At 37.0% G+C, this 16238-nt stretch overlaps 2 protein-coding genes across 2 annotated transcripts in view; both read right to left on the bottom strand.

The window, feature by feature from the left end:
- LOC138692199 (zinc finger protein ZFP2-like) overlaps positions 1-16238 on the bottom strand; it is a 33713-nt gene continuing 17475 nt past the window's right edge. Inside the window, exon 4 of the mRNA XM_069815279.1 lies at positions 1-6238. Within this exon, the coding sequence (XP_069671380.1) occupies positions 5008-6238 (1231 nt within the window). The 3' untranslated portion in view covers positions 1-5007. The remainder of the gene's footprint in view (positions 6239-16238) is intronic.
- On the bottom strand, positions 7271-15414 carry LOC138690938 (uncharacterized). Its single transcript, XM_069812513.1, has 3 exons — positions 15230-15414; positions 11539-11676; positions 7271-7392 (listed from the first exon to the last, which is right to left on the bottom strand). The coding sequence occupies exons 1-3, from the start codon at positions 15344-15346 to the stop codon at positions 7306-7308; spliced, it is 342 nt and encodes a 113-aa protein (XP_069668614.1). The 5' UTR covers positions 15347-15414; the 3' UTR covers positions 7271-7305.

Here is a 16238-nt window from a genome sequence, read left to right as displayed (position 1 = left end):
AACATGACCTAACCTCTCACTGAATACTATACAAAAAACCTAAGCTAAGCTTTCACATAATAAACAACTCAGGTGACCGCGACACTTCCTAAATGCCTGAAATACCCTGAAAATGCTTAGGATTTATAGGATGGATTAATGGAAACTGGATGTGGTCACTAGGAGAGCTGTATGCCTACCAATCCCACCCCAAATACATACCTTACTCATATATCAAATTCGTCATGCCTGACAAAAACACTGTGATACTTCCTGAATGTGACGTAATTTGAATGAAGGAATAAAAGTCTTTTTAATGTAGCCAACAACTCTCACATAATAGCTACTAGACACCTAATCTAACTTAACCTAACCTCTCACATATTACTCAAATAACCTAACCTGTCACGTAATACACACCACAGATGACCAGCGTTCTGTATCATAAAGTTTACAAGGCCCTGCAATCATGACAATTCTACAAATATGTCAGAATATTGTAACATTTATTTTGTGTCAATTCTTACCTGCTTTGACAAATACTACTTGTGAATTGTCAACAGCGTTTCATAAACATGCCAATGACACAATATGTGTAAAGATGTAAGATCGATAGCAAATTATTTCTTATTGATATCATATTTTTATAACAGTAAAACTAGTAGATATGAGACGATTTGATTGGATGATTTTACGATGGACGCCACTATTGATTTTAGTTCGAAATTAGTAACCACCGTTAAAAATCAGTTAAGAACAGTGATAAAATTGCAATTCTAAATTTGATTAAAGAAAGCGACGGCATTCCTGTCGACCAATACAGCCTCTTTAAAAAAAAAAATCAATTTTTTTTTATCAAGGACCCATTAGTAATTCCACCAACCTTTGAAAAATTTGATGCTCCCATGTAGAGCTGTGGAATGGCATATACATCTTTTGTAGCCACCAGATCTCTTTCCCAAAGAGTGTCTCAACGAATCACTAAAGGTGCATCTTCACGGTTCAATTTTCCACGTGTTTATAGATTCAATCGGGAAGGAATATTCAAAGAATCAATTGAAAACGAACGTTAAATTGAGATGCATTCAAATTTTGTGTCTACATGGTGCAACGTGTTGAACGTCATTTTCACTACGTATATAATATATTAATTATTAAATATTAAATATCAATCCAATACTTAGGCCTACTTGCTCAGGATAGGGACTAATGGCGGGCTTATGTGAGGGCGGCAATGAAACTCCGGGTTCCTTAAAAGCCAGTAAGGAAGTAAGTATGTAAGTAACATCCAAAGATTTCTAAACCGAATGAAAACGTCACAAAAAATATGGTAATGTGAGAAGTTAGAGACGGAAGTCATCATATTAGTAGAAAGTGCATTGACTTTCATTACTGACAACAATGAGTGCACACCTTAACTCAACCATAGAACATCCAGACTACACAACAAATAAAAATCAGCATGAACTACTCAACACTGAATACATCGAGGAAATAAGGTACTGGGTATAAACTACACCAACAATTTTAACATTAATTTCAAATCATCCCAATCAGCTACTGCAGTACCAGTATCTCCATGACAATTCTACTCAATATCCAGCCACATCTTACAATAGGTACATTTATTAAAGATAACAGTCACCAGATCAATTGTCAAACATGGCTTAACAACAATGCAGACAATTCAATTTTCGGAGTCAAAAGCAAATCGCTTAATCTCCATGTCTATTTTCATCAAAGAAATAGGATGCTGGCTGGGATGCAATACTTGAAGTTCAAAGAAAAGTTGAACCTTAAGTTTAGGCATCCAAGTACTCACTCTACCAACAAAACTTCTATACATCACATAGCACAATATAATATAAAAAACTACACATGACAAAAAAAATATCGTGTGGTGTCATAAAACTTCTCAAGGAAATGGCGACTACATTCTAAATTATATTAATGAAACATGAGTACTGTATAATTAAAAAAAAAAACAATGGCGACGTCAACAGTAAAGTACGGCCATCCATTTTACACAACACTAAAAGATAGCAGATTACACATGGAATAAAATTGGGTAATATTTTTTAAGAATAAGGGGAAAAACAAAGTCACAATTTTCTTAAGGGTGATGTCATTTTCTAATTCTATATATTACTGAAAACTTATTGCTGTTCCTAATGAAAAAGTAAAAAAGGGTGCATTGTCCTGTTTAGCAGAACACATGCTAATTCTAGCTCATTCCAATGAATTGGAGAAACAAACTTAAATTACAGCCGTTTCTTAAAGACAGTCTTTTTACAAAGAAGATAAATATGGTGTCGTTAGAAAAGAAACGAATATATATATATAGTGTGTCAAGGGATATCTTCCAATATATTTAAACCTATAAGAAAGCAAAGATGTAAACAATTACATCAGATTTTATGAAATCGTAATGAAGTGTGTCCTGGAATTGGATAATGAAAGTTATAATTAATTTTGCTGAGAGGGAACGCTGAATCGGACAATAATTTTGAAAACTTCTATTTATATGCCACTTTAAATAGAACAAAATTATCTGACTGATACCATTTAGACTTTCCTTTTGTACTATAAAAATAAGCACCAAACAATTAAGCAGAGGTATTGACTCGAAATTTAGTTCCAGGAATCAAATTTCCTCAGGGTATAATATTTCAGATGGCGAAGGGGACGATGTTCGCTGTAACAAGACTAATCAGGTGACGTTGAACGCTGAGCTATCATCAACATTGCTCGCTCGATGATGAGTGGGACCACAGCTTTATGCCTGAATGCTATTTGAATTGTATAATTGGGTTCATGAATTTACAATTTTTTTTCCCCCTGAAACACAATTACCACACGTATGGCAGCATACTGACAACATTATTTGAGTACAAGAAGCCGCCACTGAACGTAACTGGCGAAAGAAAAATGTATGACAAACACGACTTTGAAACGTTTATCAGTCTTGCTGGCGTTCATGAAATTTTTTGATTAGACGAAGGCAAGGAATATGTAACATGGACATCGCATTACAAAGGTTTCTCGTCAGTATACCGGGTGTCCGGGACAAAATTTACCAATAAGAAAGTTTAATAACTCACCAAATAATTGATGGATGAAAATGCTGTTTGCGGGAATTGACAAAGGGACTTCCAAAGTTTCGAATGACCACTAATAAATTTCAATGTGTGCACCTCTTGTAGCACGACAGGTGTCCAGGCGATATTAAAGTTCTTGCCATGTGATTCGTAACATCTCTGGAGTAACAGTTGCAGAAGCAGCGACAATTCTCCGACGCAGATCCTCCAAATCTGCCACTACAGTCTTGTACACAATGACTTTTATGTATCCCGAAAAAAAAGAAGTCCAGTGGGGTTAGGTCTGGGGATCTGGGAGGCCATGCTGATCCCCAGATGCGATAATTACGCCTGTTGACGATTCCACAGACGTGGAAGGTGGACTCATCACTAAACACGACCTTCTGCAGATATCCACTTTCAATATCAATTTTCAACAGCATGTCACTAGCGAAATCATATCGTGCAGGCAAGTCGTTTGGTTTCAACTTTTGAACCAATTGAATCTTGTATGCATGCGCAGAAGTAACCTCTTGTGCACAACATCGTGGATAGTTGACTTTGGAATTGCAAGTTCCCTGCTGGCACAGCGAACAGACTTACACGGGCACCGTTGGAATTCTGTCGACTTGCGCTTCTGTCACTTTCTTCCCGAGTTGTGTTTTCTCTACAAGAGAACCGGTCTCAAGAAGCTTTCTATGCCAAGTTGTTATCGTGTGCCTATCTCGTGGTTGCTTCTCAGGCCACTGTTGTCTAAATCTTCTCTCCATTATCTTCGGATACTTGAATTCGGCAAGCCAATAGCAGCATTGAACTTTTTGTTGTACTGTGAACGCCATTTTAATTACAGCTATGTCAACAACAATGACCAAATGTTGCCAACATCTCACATAAAACTTAAAATGTCCCTCTTTCATTTGCCGCAAATTTCATTTTCCTATCTCCATTATTACGCGAGTTATTCAAATTTCTTATTGGTAAATTTTGTCCCGGACACAGTGTATTTAAGAACACATTTGTTAGCGACATGTTTGAATACATGATTAAGTAAGATAAGCTAATCAGCAAAACAATTTCGACAAATATCACATTTGAAAGGCTTTTAGCTAGTATGCTAGCGTATTAAATCACGTAAATATAATAAATGCTTATGACAAACATCATATTATTAAAGGCAACTCGCCTGTGACGTTTTAAACCATCTAACTGTAAGACACACGTACAATATCATCACATTTGGAAGGCATCTCAGCAGTGTGCTGGAGACTAATAATTACTGAAGTACGGCACTGCGAAAATGGCATAAGCCAAACCTCGCATTTGAAACTATTATCCTGTAGGCTTTCGTTTATGTACATTAAGATAACCATAGATTGGGAAACATTTCAAACAACGCAATCCAAAGATTTTTTTTGTTACCTTACAACGGTTTTAATGTCTTTTTAGGATACTCGACTGAGGGACACACCACAAACTTTCCATTTAAAATGTTTCTCTTGTGTGAAATCGTTGATGTCTTCTTCGGTGAGACATCGGCCTGTATGCAGATGTTCATGGAATTTGAGACTCCTCGATTGTGAGAAACACTTACCACACAATTCGCATTTGAAGGTTTCCCGCCAGTGTGAAAACGTTAATGGTTTTCGAGACTACTCATTTCTGAGAAACACCTACCACACACATCGCAATTGAAAGGTTTCTCGCCTGTGTGACTGCGTTCATGAGATTTCAGACTATGTGATAGCGAGAAGCACTTACCACAAACATCGCAGTTAAAAGGATTCTCACCTGGGTGTTGCGTTCGTACATCATTAATTCCCTGTTCCGCGAGAAACATTTAACACAAAAAGTTGCACTTGAAAAGTTTGTCGCCTGTGCGGATGAGTATATGGTATTTTAGGGATTGGAAATGCGAGAAACACTTAGCACACTCCTCGCATTTGGAAAGTTTCTAGCCTGTGTGACGGCGTTCATGGCTTTTGAGCGTACTCGATTGTGAGAAACACTTACCACACACATCGCATTTGAAAGGTTTCTCTCCCGTGTGACGGCGTACATGGCATTTGAGTGCATACGATTGTGAGAAACACTTACCACACACATCGCATTTGAAAGGTTTCTCTCCTGTGTGACGGCGTACATGGCACTTGAGTGCATTCGATTGTGAGAAACACTTACCACATACATCGCATTTGAAAGGCTTCTCGCCAGTGTGACAGCGTACATGGCATTTGAGATCACTCGAATGTGAGAAACACTTACCACATATATCGCATTTGAAAGGTCTCTCGCCTGTGTGAAAGCGTATATGTATTTTGAGCTCACTCAATTGTGAGAAACATTTACCACACATATCGCATTTGAAAGGTTTTTCGCCTGTGTGACGGCGTACATGGCAATTGAGCGTACTCGAATGTGAGAAACACTTATCACACATATGGCATTTGAAAGGTTTCTCGCCTGTGTGACGGCGTACATGGATTTTCAGCTCACTCGAATGTGAGAAACACGTTCCACACGCATCGCATTTGAAAGGTGTCTCTCCAGTGTGAGAGTGTACATGGTATTTGAGAGAACTCGATTGTGAGAAACACATACCACACATATCGCATTTGAAAGGTTTCTCGCCTGTGTGATGGCGTACATGGCACTTCAGCGCACTCGAATCTGAGAAATATTTACCACACATATCGCATTTGAAAGGTTTTTCGCCTGTGTGACGGCGTACATGACACTTGAGCGAACTCGATTGTGAGAAACACTTACCACACATATCGCATTTGAAAGGTTTCTCGCCTGTGTGATGGCGTACATGGCACTTGAGTGCACTCGAATCTGAGAAATATTTACCACACACATCGCATTTGAAAGGTTTCTGGCCTGTGTGGCGGCGTACATGGCATTTGAGATTACTCGATTGTGAGAAACACTTACCGCACACATCGCATTTGAACGACTTCTTGTCTGCGACCTCGAGTGAACCCCTTTTCTGTTTTGACGATTTCGAGAAACATTGTTCAGATGATTTGAAAACAAATTGCCTCTCATCATCATCATCATCATGAGTCCACACAGGTTTTTCCGAGGATCCTGAATTATTTAGAATCTGACATACAGTAGTGTTCGCTTCACGTGCAATACCGACGGATTCTAATGATTTCTTGTTAGTGGGCGTTCCAATCCTACGAACAAAATATTATTTGAGTCCTTAAAATAGTCACAACAAATATATATTTATGTTGAACACCCAAATGTGATTAAACCCACTTGACTAGTAGGTACATCTGCGTTGGAGATACATCGTCGTGAAGTATCAGTACAGCTTGGTAACTTATACGCATCAAATGAAGTTTTTAAAATGAACATTATACTCCTATATACAGACAAAAATATTTATAATAGTACATTATGCAATGAGCCTATAATGATAGTAATTAAGAGGCAAGTATGATTGTTTATGAAACGAGCGCAAGCAAGTTTAATAATTTTCATACGAGCGTCTAAATTACTATTATAGGCAAGTTTCATACGACTTTTTATGCTCGAACATATTTCTAACTTGAAATTATTCAGAAGTATCTGACAGAAGATCGGAAGTGACCTTGTTTATTGTTCGTGAATTGTGAGATGTGCGCAGACGCGAAAGTATTGATTCTTTCCGAGGAACAAAAATGTCATTGACCTTGATGTAATGCAGAGAATGTATAACCTTGAAATTGATTTAGAATTGAAAAACGAGATGACAAATTGAATTAATTTGAATATTATTTACAATTAACGTTAATTATCATAGTAACAGAACATAACCTTCTGCGACAATATTGTATTTCCAGCCTCCGTGACGTTTCCCTCTGTTGTTTTACAATTGCATATACGAGAATAATCGAAAACCTGAACTTTAATGAATAGGTGTACTTTAATGACATGCATTAAAGGACTGCTACCAGGTGCATAATTACTATATTTCGGCAAGGTCGAGCATAAAGTATCAAACAAAACGTATATAAGTTATGTAGGAAAAAGAGAATAGAATATTAGAGCTTGGGAAATAGGCTACGTTATCTATGAAGGGCACAGAGTGATTGTAAGTATGGGTATTGGAAAGGGCTTGAAATTTTCAATATCATTTTTGTTCAGGTATGAAATTAGCTTTCAAGGTAATGTAAGGGGAACATAGACATTATATTCAACTCTGTGTTCATTACAATTACAATTGGGAATTTGTGCATGATGGATACAGTGCAAACACTCACCTTTCAGTAGAAGCCTCGTTGTCCTCTGCCGTTACTTCCATCCATGAGTCATTATTCACTGTGTCCAAGTCAATCTGCACTTCCTAAAAATACAGAACAAATAAAACAGAAAGACAGCACTAATTACATTATGAGAAGCACAAAGATTTTAGATTCCACAGAACTGCATTTAAATCGCATTAGGTGTAGAAGAAATTTTAGTTAATAGAAGAGAATTCATTGGTCAGATTTTTCATGGGATAATTCTTTTCCTTGTAGAACAGCGTTTTTAAACCTTTTTCAACACGTGGCACCCTAAAAGTGTGATTTAAAATCCTGAGGCAGACTCCTAGAAACTAAATCTGTTGTTCCCAAGTAGGAGGGGAATTTAGGAGGGAATGAGCTCTATGAAATACAAATAAATAATATAAACGTATATGCATTAGCATACAAAATTAATATTTTCAATTTTATATGTATTACTTTCAAGTGAGCATAGTGGGGAATGAAAATATGATGAATGGTGAAAAAGCACATGGTGTTATATATATTGAAGAGAGAAACAAAATAGCCTACATATTATTAAGAAATAGAAATAATACAATTTTTGAAAGTATATTTAAAGATTATGTTAAAAATGCAAAATTTACTGCCAGAAAATCATTGCATTGCAATTATAATTATGAGTGTTATCTTAAATTGTTATGTAGGAAATTAGAAAACATACAACATCATTACATGTGTTGTTAAGATACTTAATGCATCAGACAATTTCTTTCATAAAGCCAAGTAAACAAGTTGGCAGGATAGTTTAAATTTAGTAATCTGTCTACCCTACAGGCGCATAAGTTATTCTCTTCTCTGCTACTCGTACACCTGCGCTGTGTTTACTGAAGACTGACCTGAATTCAGAGCTTACATGCTCTCTTATCTGGATGGTCACAGTAAGGACAATCTTCTTGGCTAAATAGTACGGCATAGCGAACAAGGTCAATATTTTTTTTCCAGGGATTAAAAATTAAAGGCTTCGCAAATGTTGCCTAATGGCGCCAGAATTTGACACAAAAAATTATGACCTCCTAGAAGCACTTTTAACCCAGCAACAGAAGAGTTCTTTTTTGACTATCTTATGTTTTCTAACGTAAGCATGTTTGCAAATCTGCGCTTGATGCAGACTGTTACCATTTGTTATTACTGACAGATAAAAGAAAAGGATTACTATTTTTAACTTCAAAGAGAAAGTAGGAGTGGAAAACAAGAGGAACAAATATGTTACAGGAGGCAACAACCCAGACTCTACCATTAATCTACTTGCCTCAACCACCTACCTACTACTATATGCATTTATTTTAATTTTGCTCTCAGTGAAAAATAACCTGTCTTCTTGTAACAGGACAGAAATTTCTTTCCTGTATCCTGAAAGAAATCATCTCTCTTTTTCACTACAAACTGTAGCTCATGCAACGCAGAATATCTTCAGTGTTTCAACCGATTGTGTGTATTGTGAAACGAGGAATTCTTTCCTCAGAAAATTCCTGATCATACAGCAGGCTGCCTACCGATCCGGAGTTGCGCTCGGGCGCGGGTTCGATCCCTGCTTGGGCTGATTACCTGGTTGGGTTTTTTCCCGAGGTTTTCCCCATAGTAAGGCAAATGTAAGGCAATCTGTGGCGAATCCCCGGCCTCATCTCGCCAAATATTATCTCACTGTCACCAATCTTATCGACTCTAAATAACACCGTAGTTGAAACAGCGTCATTAAGGTTAGTTAGTTAGTGAGTGGGGTTTAAAAAGGGCGCGTCAGCTACTATGGCTATTTGCGCCCTTACCTAAAATCTTTCACTAAACACAAACACAATACAATAACCAGAATGCTTAAGAGAACTACAAAGCGTTTTCACGGTTAAAACGAGGCAAACAAATGCAGTTTCAAAAAGGTGAAGCATAAAAACCATAAAAGTGACAAGATCTCAGACCCTGTGTAGCATTTAAAAAGAAACAATAAAACAAATGCCACCAGAGATAAATTATGTAGCGCATTTATAATATGCCCGGATGTAAAAGGTCCGAATGCCAAATTTGTTAAAATCGTACAGTAAAAAATGTAACTTCCGGATGTAAAGAGTGCGGAGGATAGGTAAAACGGGTCGTTAAAAACTACATCACCTTGTCAAGTCCCGTATTCGATAAAATCTCAGAACTGCACTTGTACAATTAAAATCATTTCCAAGAGCGTCACATAGAGTCGGCCGAATTCCACGTAGGAGCTGGCCAATCCTCAACCGGGTGAGTAAAACTTCATGTCGTGACGCTCTTGTGGACGAATCCCAAACGCGAACAGTATTCTTTATTCTTCGTAATTTATTTCCCTCTTGTGCAAACCATTCGCCTTCCCTTTGCCACCATAACGTATGTTTAAAATAATTTTTAATGTCTTGCCACCTCTCACGCCAATACACCTCACACCCTTTTATGGAACCGTCCCTTGCTGCAGCATCCGCTGCCTCCTTTCCAGGGATGCCAACATGACCTGGAGTCCACACTACTCCAATCTCATAATTGGAGGTTAGGAGAGTGTGGAAAAGTTCCTGGGTTCTCAACACAAGCGGATCATCAGAATTCAACCACTGCAGGGACTCAATGGTGCTTAGAGAGTCGGAGCAGATAAGGAATCTGCCCCGGGGTTGCCTAATTAAAAACAATAAAACTCTATAAAAAGCATATAATTCTGCGGCATCATTAAATAAGCAAATAAAAAAAAATAAAGCACACCAGACTCTGCAGATCTTCCGTAGACAAATAGCGAAATACTGGTATATTGAATTTCAACAGAAGAAACAGAATAAAATGTAAGTTCTTACTAATCGTTCGGTCCTCAAATTTATTAAAACTTAGTATATACTCAGCTTGCTCCTTATAGGTATTATTTTATTCTATTTATATACTGTATTTGTATTTAATCTAGCCTGCCTATCTTTAATAAATAAACTGCACAACTGTACTATGACCTTAGATTGGGAAAGAATTAAGAAACATTTTAATGCGTTTATTGTTGCTTATTATGAAAAAACAGCTGAAGGAAAAATGGCTTGCTATTTTATTGCACTTTGTAGAAGAAGATCTTCAAGATATTCCTGATTCATTCTAACTTACTGACGAGGAGAACAAAAAACAATCTTTAGTTCTAAAACGATTTGAAGACTCTTGTTTTTTTTGCCAGTGACAAAATGTTATATATCGTCGCTGCACGTCCAAAATTCGCTATGTGCATTTAAACAGATTTTGCAGGAGAAAGAGAAAAGCATTATCACTTTAATACCGTGGATTTTCAAAGCTACTTTCGATATAATTTCACCATTTTTCATGGTAGGATTTAGTGCTCAGGTTTCCTTTCCTATGAATATAATGCCTATATCTCAGACATCAAAAGTGGTTTCAAATTTCTTTGAACCATTTAGTTAAATATACCGAGTTTTGTAACTAAGTTGGAATCCACCCACAATCAGTGCAACAAAATTGAAAAGTTCTATTTTTATTGTTATTAATTTCAAGACTTGCCACATGAAGTTCTTAACTTTACGTTTCCTACCTATATTAAAATTGAATGCACTTCATTGACAGAAAAAAAAGTAAGTAATATATGGAATACTTTGATGTATGACGTATCTCTCCAGATGACTCAGAACGTTTTGCAAAGTTAAGAACCTCTTCTGGAATCCACTCAAAGTAGGACCTTTAATTTATCGTAAAATTACGAAATATATTATCTCTACGGACAACATAATGTTATACAGAGGACATATTGTAAATACAATTTTTTTTAAAATAATGAGTGAAAAAGAAATAAAGACAGGTGATAATATTTCTGCATACATCTAAAACAAAATCTATAATCATTTCGAACGGCAAAAACCATCGAGAATTTTAGACAAAGACATACAGAAAACAAAAGGAAATGAAGTCAAGTACAACACATTATCAAAATAATACAGTGTGGGAATGTGTACCTATGGCAACCATTACAAGTGAGTATAACGAGCAATTTCGTTTTAAACATTGAAACAAAAACGAGATAACAATGCAGCAAGACATACATTATAACGAATAAAGATGAGATTTTTCTGCCACTGTCACTGACTGAAAGGCACTGCAAGTACTGTTGTAGAGAGGCCGTGTCCATTAGAATGTAAACACAAGATAAACAGTGGAAGAAGAAGAAGAACATAGTGCACTTTTTGTGCTGCACTCACCTCTGGTTCACGTTTCACCACAGGGAATGAAATCGGCACCGGATCTTCCTCAAACTTTATATCAGATGTGAGATCTTGGCTCTGGTCCTCATATTTCTCCTTTATACCAGTCTCATGATGATCCGAAAAATTCCGTTCCTGCAGTACAAAAGGATTTCTTAAATCAACAATTTATTACAGGAGGTTGTAAGATGACTTCTAACGTCACAAGCTGCTTTCTATATATCTGCATGCCGCAGGACGACTAAAAATCGCTGTATGTGCGATACATTATGAAGAATATGTCCAGAATTGGTATGCAGTGGCATAATATTACTCGCCTTTTGAAGATCGACTGTACTGGATGGCTAGAAATTTCTTGTATATGAAGTGAAGCTGTGGATATTCCAAAACAACCATTCTTTCCATCTTGAATCTTGCGTACACTTAAATATAAATACAACCACACAGGCGTATACAAACTCACATGTACTCGTAATAGTTACGACAAGTTCTACATTGGACAGACAGGCAGATCATTCAGAACACGCTACAAAGAACATATTAAAGCAATAACCAGAGGACACAATACATCTACATACGCCGATCACATAACCAATGCTAACCATACATACACATACTTACTTACAAATGGCTTTTAAGGAACCCGAAGGTTCATTGCCGCCCTCACATAACCCGCTATAGGTCCCTATCCTATGCAAGATTAATCCAGTCTCTATCATCATATCCTACCTCCCTCAAATTCATTTTAATACTATCCACCCATCTACGTCTCGGCCTCCCCAAAGGTCTTTTTTCCTCCGGTCTCCCAACTAACACTCTATATGCATTTCTGGATTCGCCCATACGTGCTACAGGCCCTACCCATCGAAAACGTCTGGATTTTGATGTTCCTAATTATGTCAGGTGAAGAATACAATGCGTGGAGTTCTGCGTTGTGTAACTTTGTCCATTCTCCTGTAACGTCATCCCTCTTAGCCCCAAATATTTTCCTAAGCATCTTATTCTCAAACACCCTTAACCTATGTTCCTCTCTCAGAGTGACAGTCCAGTTTCACAACCATAAAGAACAACCGGTAATATAACTGTTTTATAAATTCCAACTTTCAGATTTTTTGACAGCAGACTAGATGATAAAAGATTCTCAACAGAATAATAACACGCATTTTCCATATTTATTCTGCGTTTAATTTCCTCCCGAGTGTCATTTATATTTGTTACTGTTGCTCCAAGATATTTCAATTTTTCCACCCTTTCGAAGGATAAATCTCCAATTTTTATATTTCCATTTTGTACAATATTCTGGTCACGAGACATAATCATATACTTTGTCTTTTCGGGATTTACTTCCAAACCGATCGCTTTACTTGCTTCAAGTAGAATTTCCGTGTTTTTCCTAATCGCTTGCGGATTTTCTCCTAACATATGCACGTCATCCGCATAGACAAGAAGGTGATGTATCCCGTTGAATTCCAAAGCCAGCCTGTTATCCTGAACTTTCCTAATGGCATACACTAAAGCGAAGTTAAAACGTAAAGGTGATAGTGCATCTCCTTGCTTTAGCCCGCAGTGAATTGGAAAAGCATCAGACAGAAACTGACCCATACGGACTCTGCTGTATGTTTCACTGAGACACATTCTAATTAATCGAACTAGTTTCGTGGGAATACCAAATTCAATAAGAATATCATATAATACTTCCCTCTTAATCGAGTCATATGCCTTTTTTAAATCTATGAATAACTGATGTACTGTACCCTTATACTCCCACTTTTTCTCCATTATCTGTCGAATACAAAAAATCTGATCAATAGTCGTTCTATTACGCCTAAAACCACACTGATAATCCCCAATAATTTCATCTCTCCTTCCATTGTTCTGGCACAATTTCCTTTTACGAAATGGCAAGTACAAGTTTATAAACAATAATAGTTTATATACAAATAATAACATAAATACAGACATGGAAATCCTACACATACAAACCAAAAACCAAAAACTCAACACACTAGAACAATATGAAATATACAAACACACTAAAACACACCCCGATCAAATTCTCCACATACAGATCAATTTCAGAACACACTATTTGACACCACGTTTGAACACTTTTCAACACGCAAAGGCACCCCGACAACAGGCAGCGAAATTCGAGATGACGTCGATATATAGTAAGCTCTGAGGATGGTGTGAAAGCACCGAAACATCTGTAAGCCACAGTTGATTATGTAATTTAACACGAGTAAGTTTGCCAATCAACCAATCATTTAAGCATTCTTTGCTTTTATTCCATTGAACTACTGCACAACAAGATGCAATTCCAAACATCCCTAGTAGCAAAGATTACATGTCATGTCCTTTCAGACGGGCAGGCAGAAGATGTGGCCCAATGAGGTGATCTTGTTGTCTACGATGCTGACCCAGATATTTACAGAAAAACTGACATGATCACCTTAATTTCAGTTTACAGACTTCAAGTTCAATAATATCTCTAAATCTTCAGCAAGAGATTCCTCTATTCTCTGTTTAATTCTTTCATTCACTTACAGAATCAGCCGGTACTTGATGACACTTTAGTTTGCGACTTGTTTTTTTTATGTTGATATTAATTGCGACCTAGGGATATTTTAATATTTCTGATTTTGCACTAACTTTACAATTTCTTACATTGACTTCTATACAGTTTACCTCGGTAAAATAAGCTGCAAATTACTTTGTTTTAATAACTGATCCTGTTCCCAAGTTCAGCATAACTTAAATAAATTTCTTCCCTTCCTCACTAGAATGTCTCTGAATCAATCAATTTCAGTAGTTGATAGTTTCGAGTGTGGTGAACAAAGCTGGAGACGAAATTTCCTCATTGTGGTGCCTTCTTTCAAAACGAAGGGGTATCAACAATAATGGAGATGAAATGTCCCCATTTTTGTGCCGTCTTTCAAAACGATTTGCACTAGTTGTAAAAGTTCATAATATTTTCTTCGAAATCTTCTCCTTCGGCGACCAATATCGCCAGTTTCTGTTTGGTTGCCTGAGATAAATTTATGTTTTCTCCTGGAAGTGAGCTTTGTAATCTGTGCATGTAGTACTTTCGTCTTTGATAGCCTATATGATTAAAACCTAAGTGTAGGAAACTGTGGATATTAGGTTACCATTGGTCGCTATGTAGACGGGCCATCCTTTGAAGGATGTAGGAACCATTTAATAATCTACTTTCGCTTAAAATACAAACCGTCCGTACAAAATACGGACGTATGGCGATCTTATTAAAAGATAGCATAAAACTGTATAAAGTAATTGGAGTTATATTTGTTAGTACATCTAAAACAAAATTAATCATTTGAAACCGTAGAAGAGTTCCCGAACTGAGAATTTTAGACAAAACACGGAGAAAACAAACGGAAGTCATGTCCTTAAGTAACAGTGCGGGAATATGAAGCATGGCAACCATTAAGGATAAATGTAACAAGCAATTTAGTTTCCAAATTTAAAACATAAAACCAGTTAAGTTCAACATTAGACTCTGCAACATAACATAAGTAGTGGATACAGAGCCAAAAGATTTTTATATTTGCATCACAAATAAAAAGCACTGCAAGTACTACGTTAAAGAGGCAGTGTCCGTGAAAATCAAAATACAAGACAGATAATGGAAGAAAAATAAGTAGCGCATATCATGTGTTCTACTTACCTCAAGTTCGCGTTTTACTACAGCGGACGAAATTGGCACCTCATCTTTCTCGAATTTAACCCCAGATGTGACAGCATATCCCTGGTCCACATAATCCTCGGACGAATAAGACATCATTGCGGAGTACTATATACTACAGCTGACATTCGTTAAATTGTTTCATGCAGTTCCTTCTTCAATAACCTATGTCAGGTCAGGGCTCACTAAATCCTTAACGAAATAACGAGGTTTTTCCAGATGGCCGTGATCAAACAGACGATCGGAATTGAAAACGGCTGTAGTTTCTTGTTTTTAATTTTAGTATTATTAGTTTTCTGTCAATATTACTGATTAATAGATTCAAAGCAGAGTATCCATCTGCCGCTGTAAACGAATATTGCACACTTTTATCACTGCCAATGTGAAATACCTTGAAAATACTTAGGATTTATAGCATGGGCCATGGAGTAGTGGATTTTAGATGTGATGACTAGGAGAGCTGTATGCCTGCCCGATCCACTCCAAATACATCTTACTTGTAATACCAAATTAGTCATGCGTGAATGAAGAACACTGCCATATCATAGCCCAGTATGTACAGTCGCGAAGCTCAATACGTAGAAAATATGCAAACATTAGATAGTTGCTCACCACTAGGATGCAGGCAATGCAAAATAATTCCGTCACAGTCTATTGATTCTAGTACCCTCAAACCTCAAGCTTCGTGACTGTATATAGTAGACTGGCCATATTTCCTGAATTCGCGTAATTTGAGGGAGGGAATAAAGGGATTCTCAATGTAGCCAACACTGCTCACATAATACTACACACCTATTCTAACTTAACTTAACATGACCTAACCTCTCACTGAATACTATACAAATAACCTAAGCTAGGCTTTCATATAATAAACAACTCAGGTGACCGGGAGAGTTTCTAAATACCTGAAATACCCTGAAAATGCTTAGGATTTATAGTATGGATTAGTGGAAATTGGATGTGGTCACTTGGAGAGCTGTATGCCTACCAA

Source organism: Periplaneta americana, chromosome 16 (genome assembly GCF_040183065.1).
Source record: "Periplaneta americana isolate PAMFEO1 chromosome 16, P.americana_PAMFEO1_priV1, whole genome shotgun sequence".
NCBI lineage: Eukaryota > Metazoa > Arthropoda > Insecta > Blattodea > Blattidae > Periplaneta > Periplaneta americana.
Note: the sequence above shows the minus strand (reverse complement) of the source record. Positions and strands in the feature narration are given on the sequence as shown.

Bases quoted from the DNA above. Each gene is read 5' to 3' on its own strand.
- LOC138690938 (XM_069812513.1), bottom strand. From the start codon at position 15,346: ATGATGTCTTATTCGTCCGAGGATTATGTGGACCAGGGATATGCTGTC. The intron at 11,677-15,229 runs GTAAGTAGAACA...TTTGTACTGCAG, and splicing joins TAGTAAAACGCGAACTTGAG to GAACGGAATTTTTCGGATCA. The intron at 7,393-11,538 runs GTGAGTGCAGCA...CTGTATTTTTAG, and splicing joins TGGTGAAACGTGAACCAGAG to GAAGTGCAGATTGACTTGGA.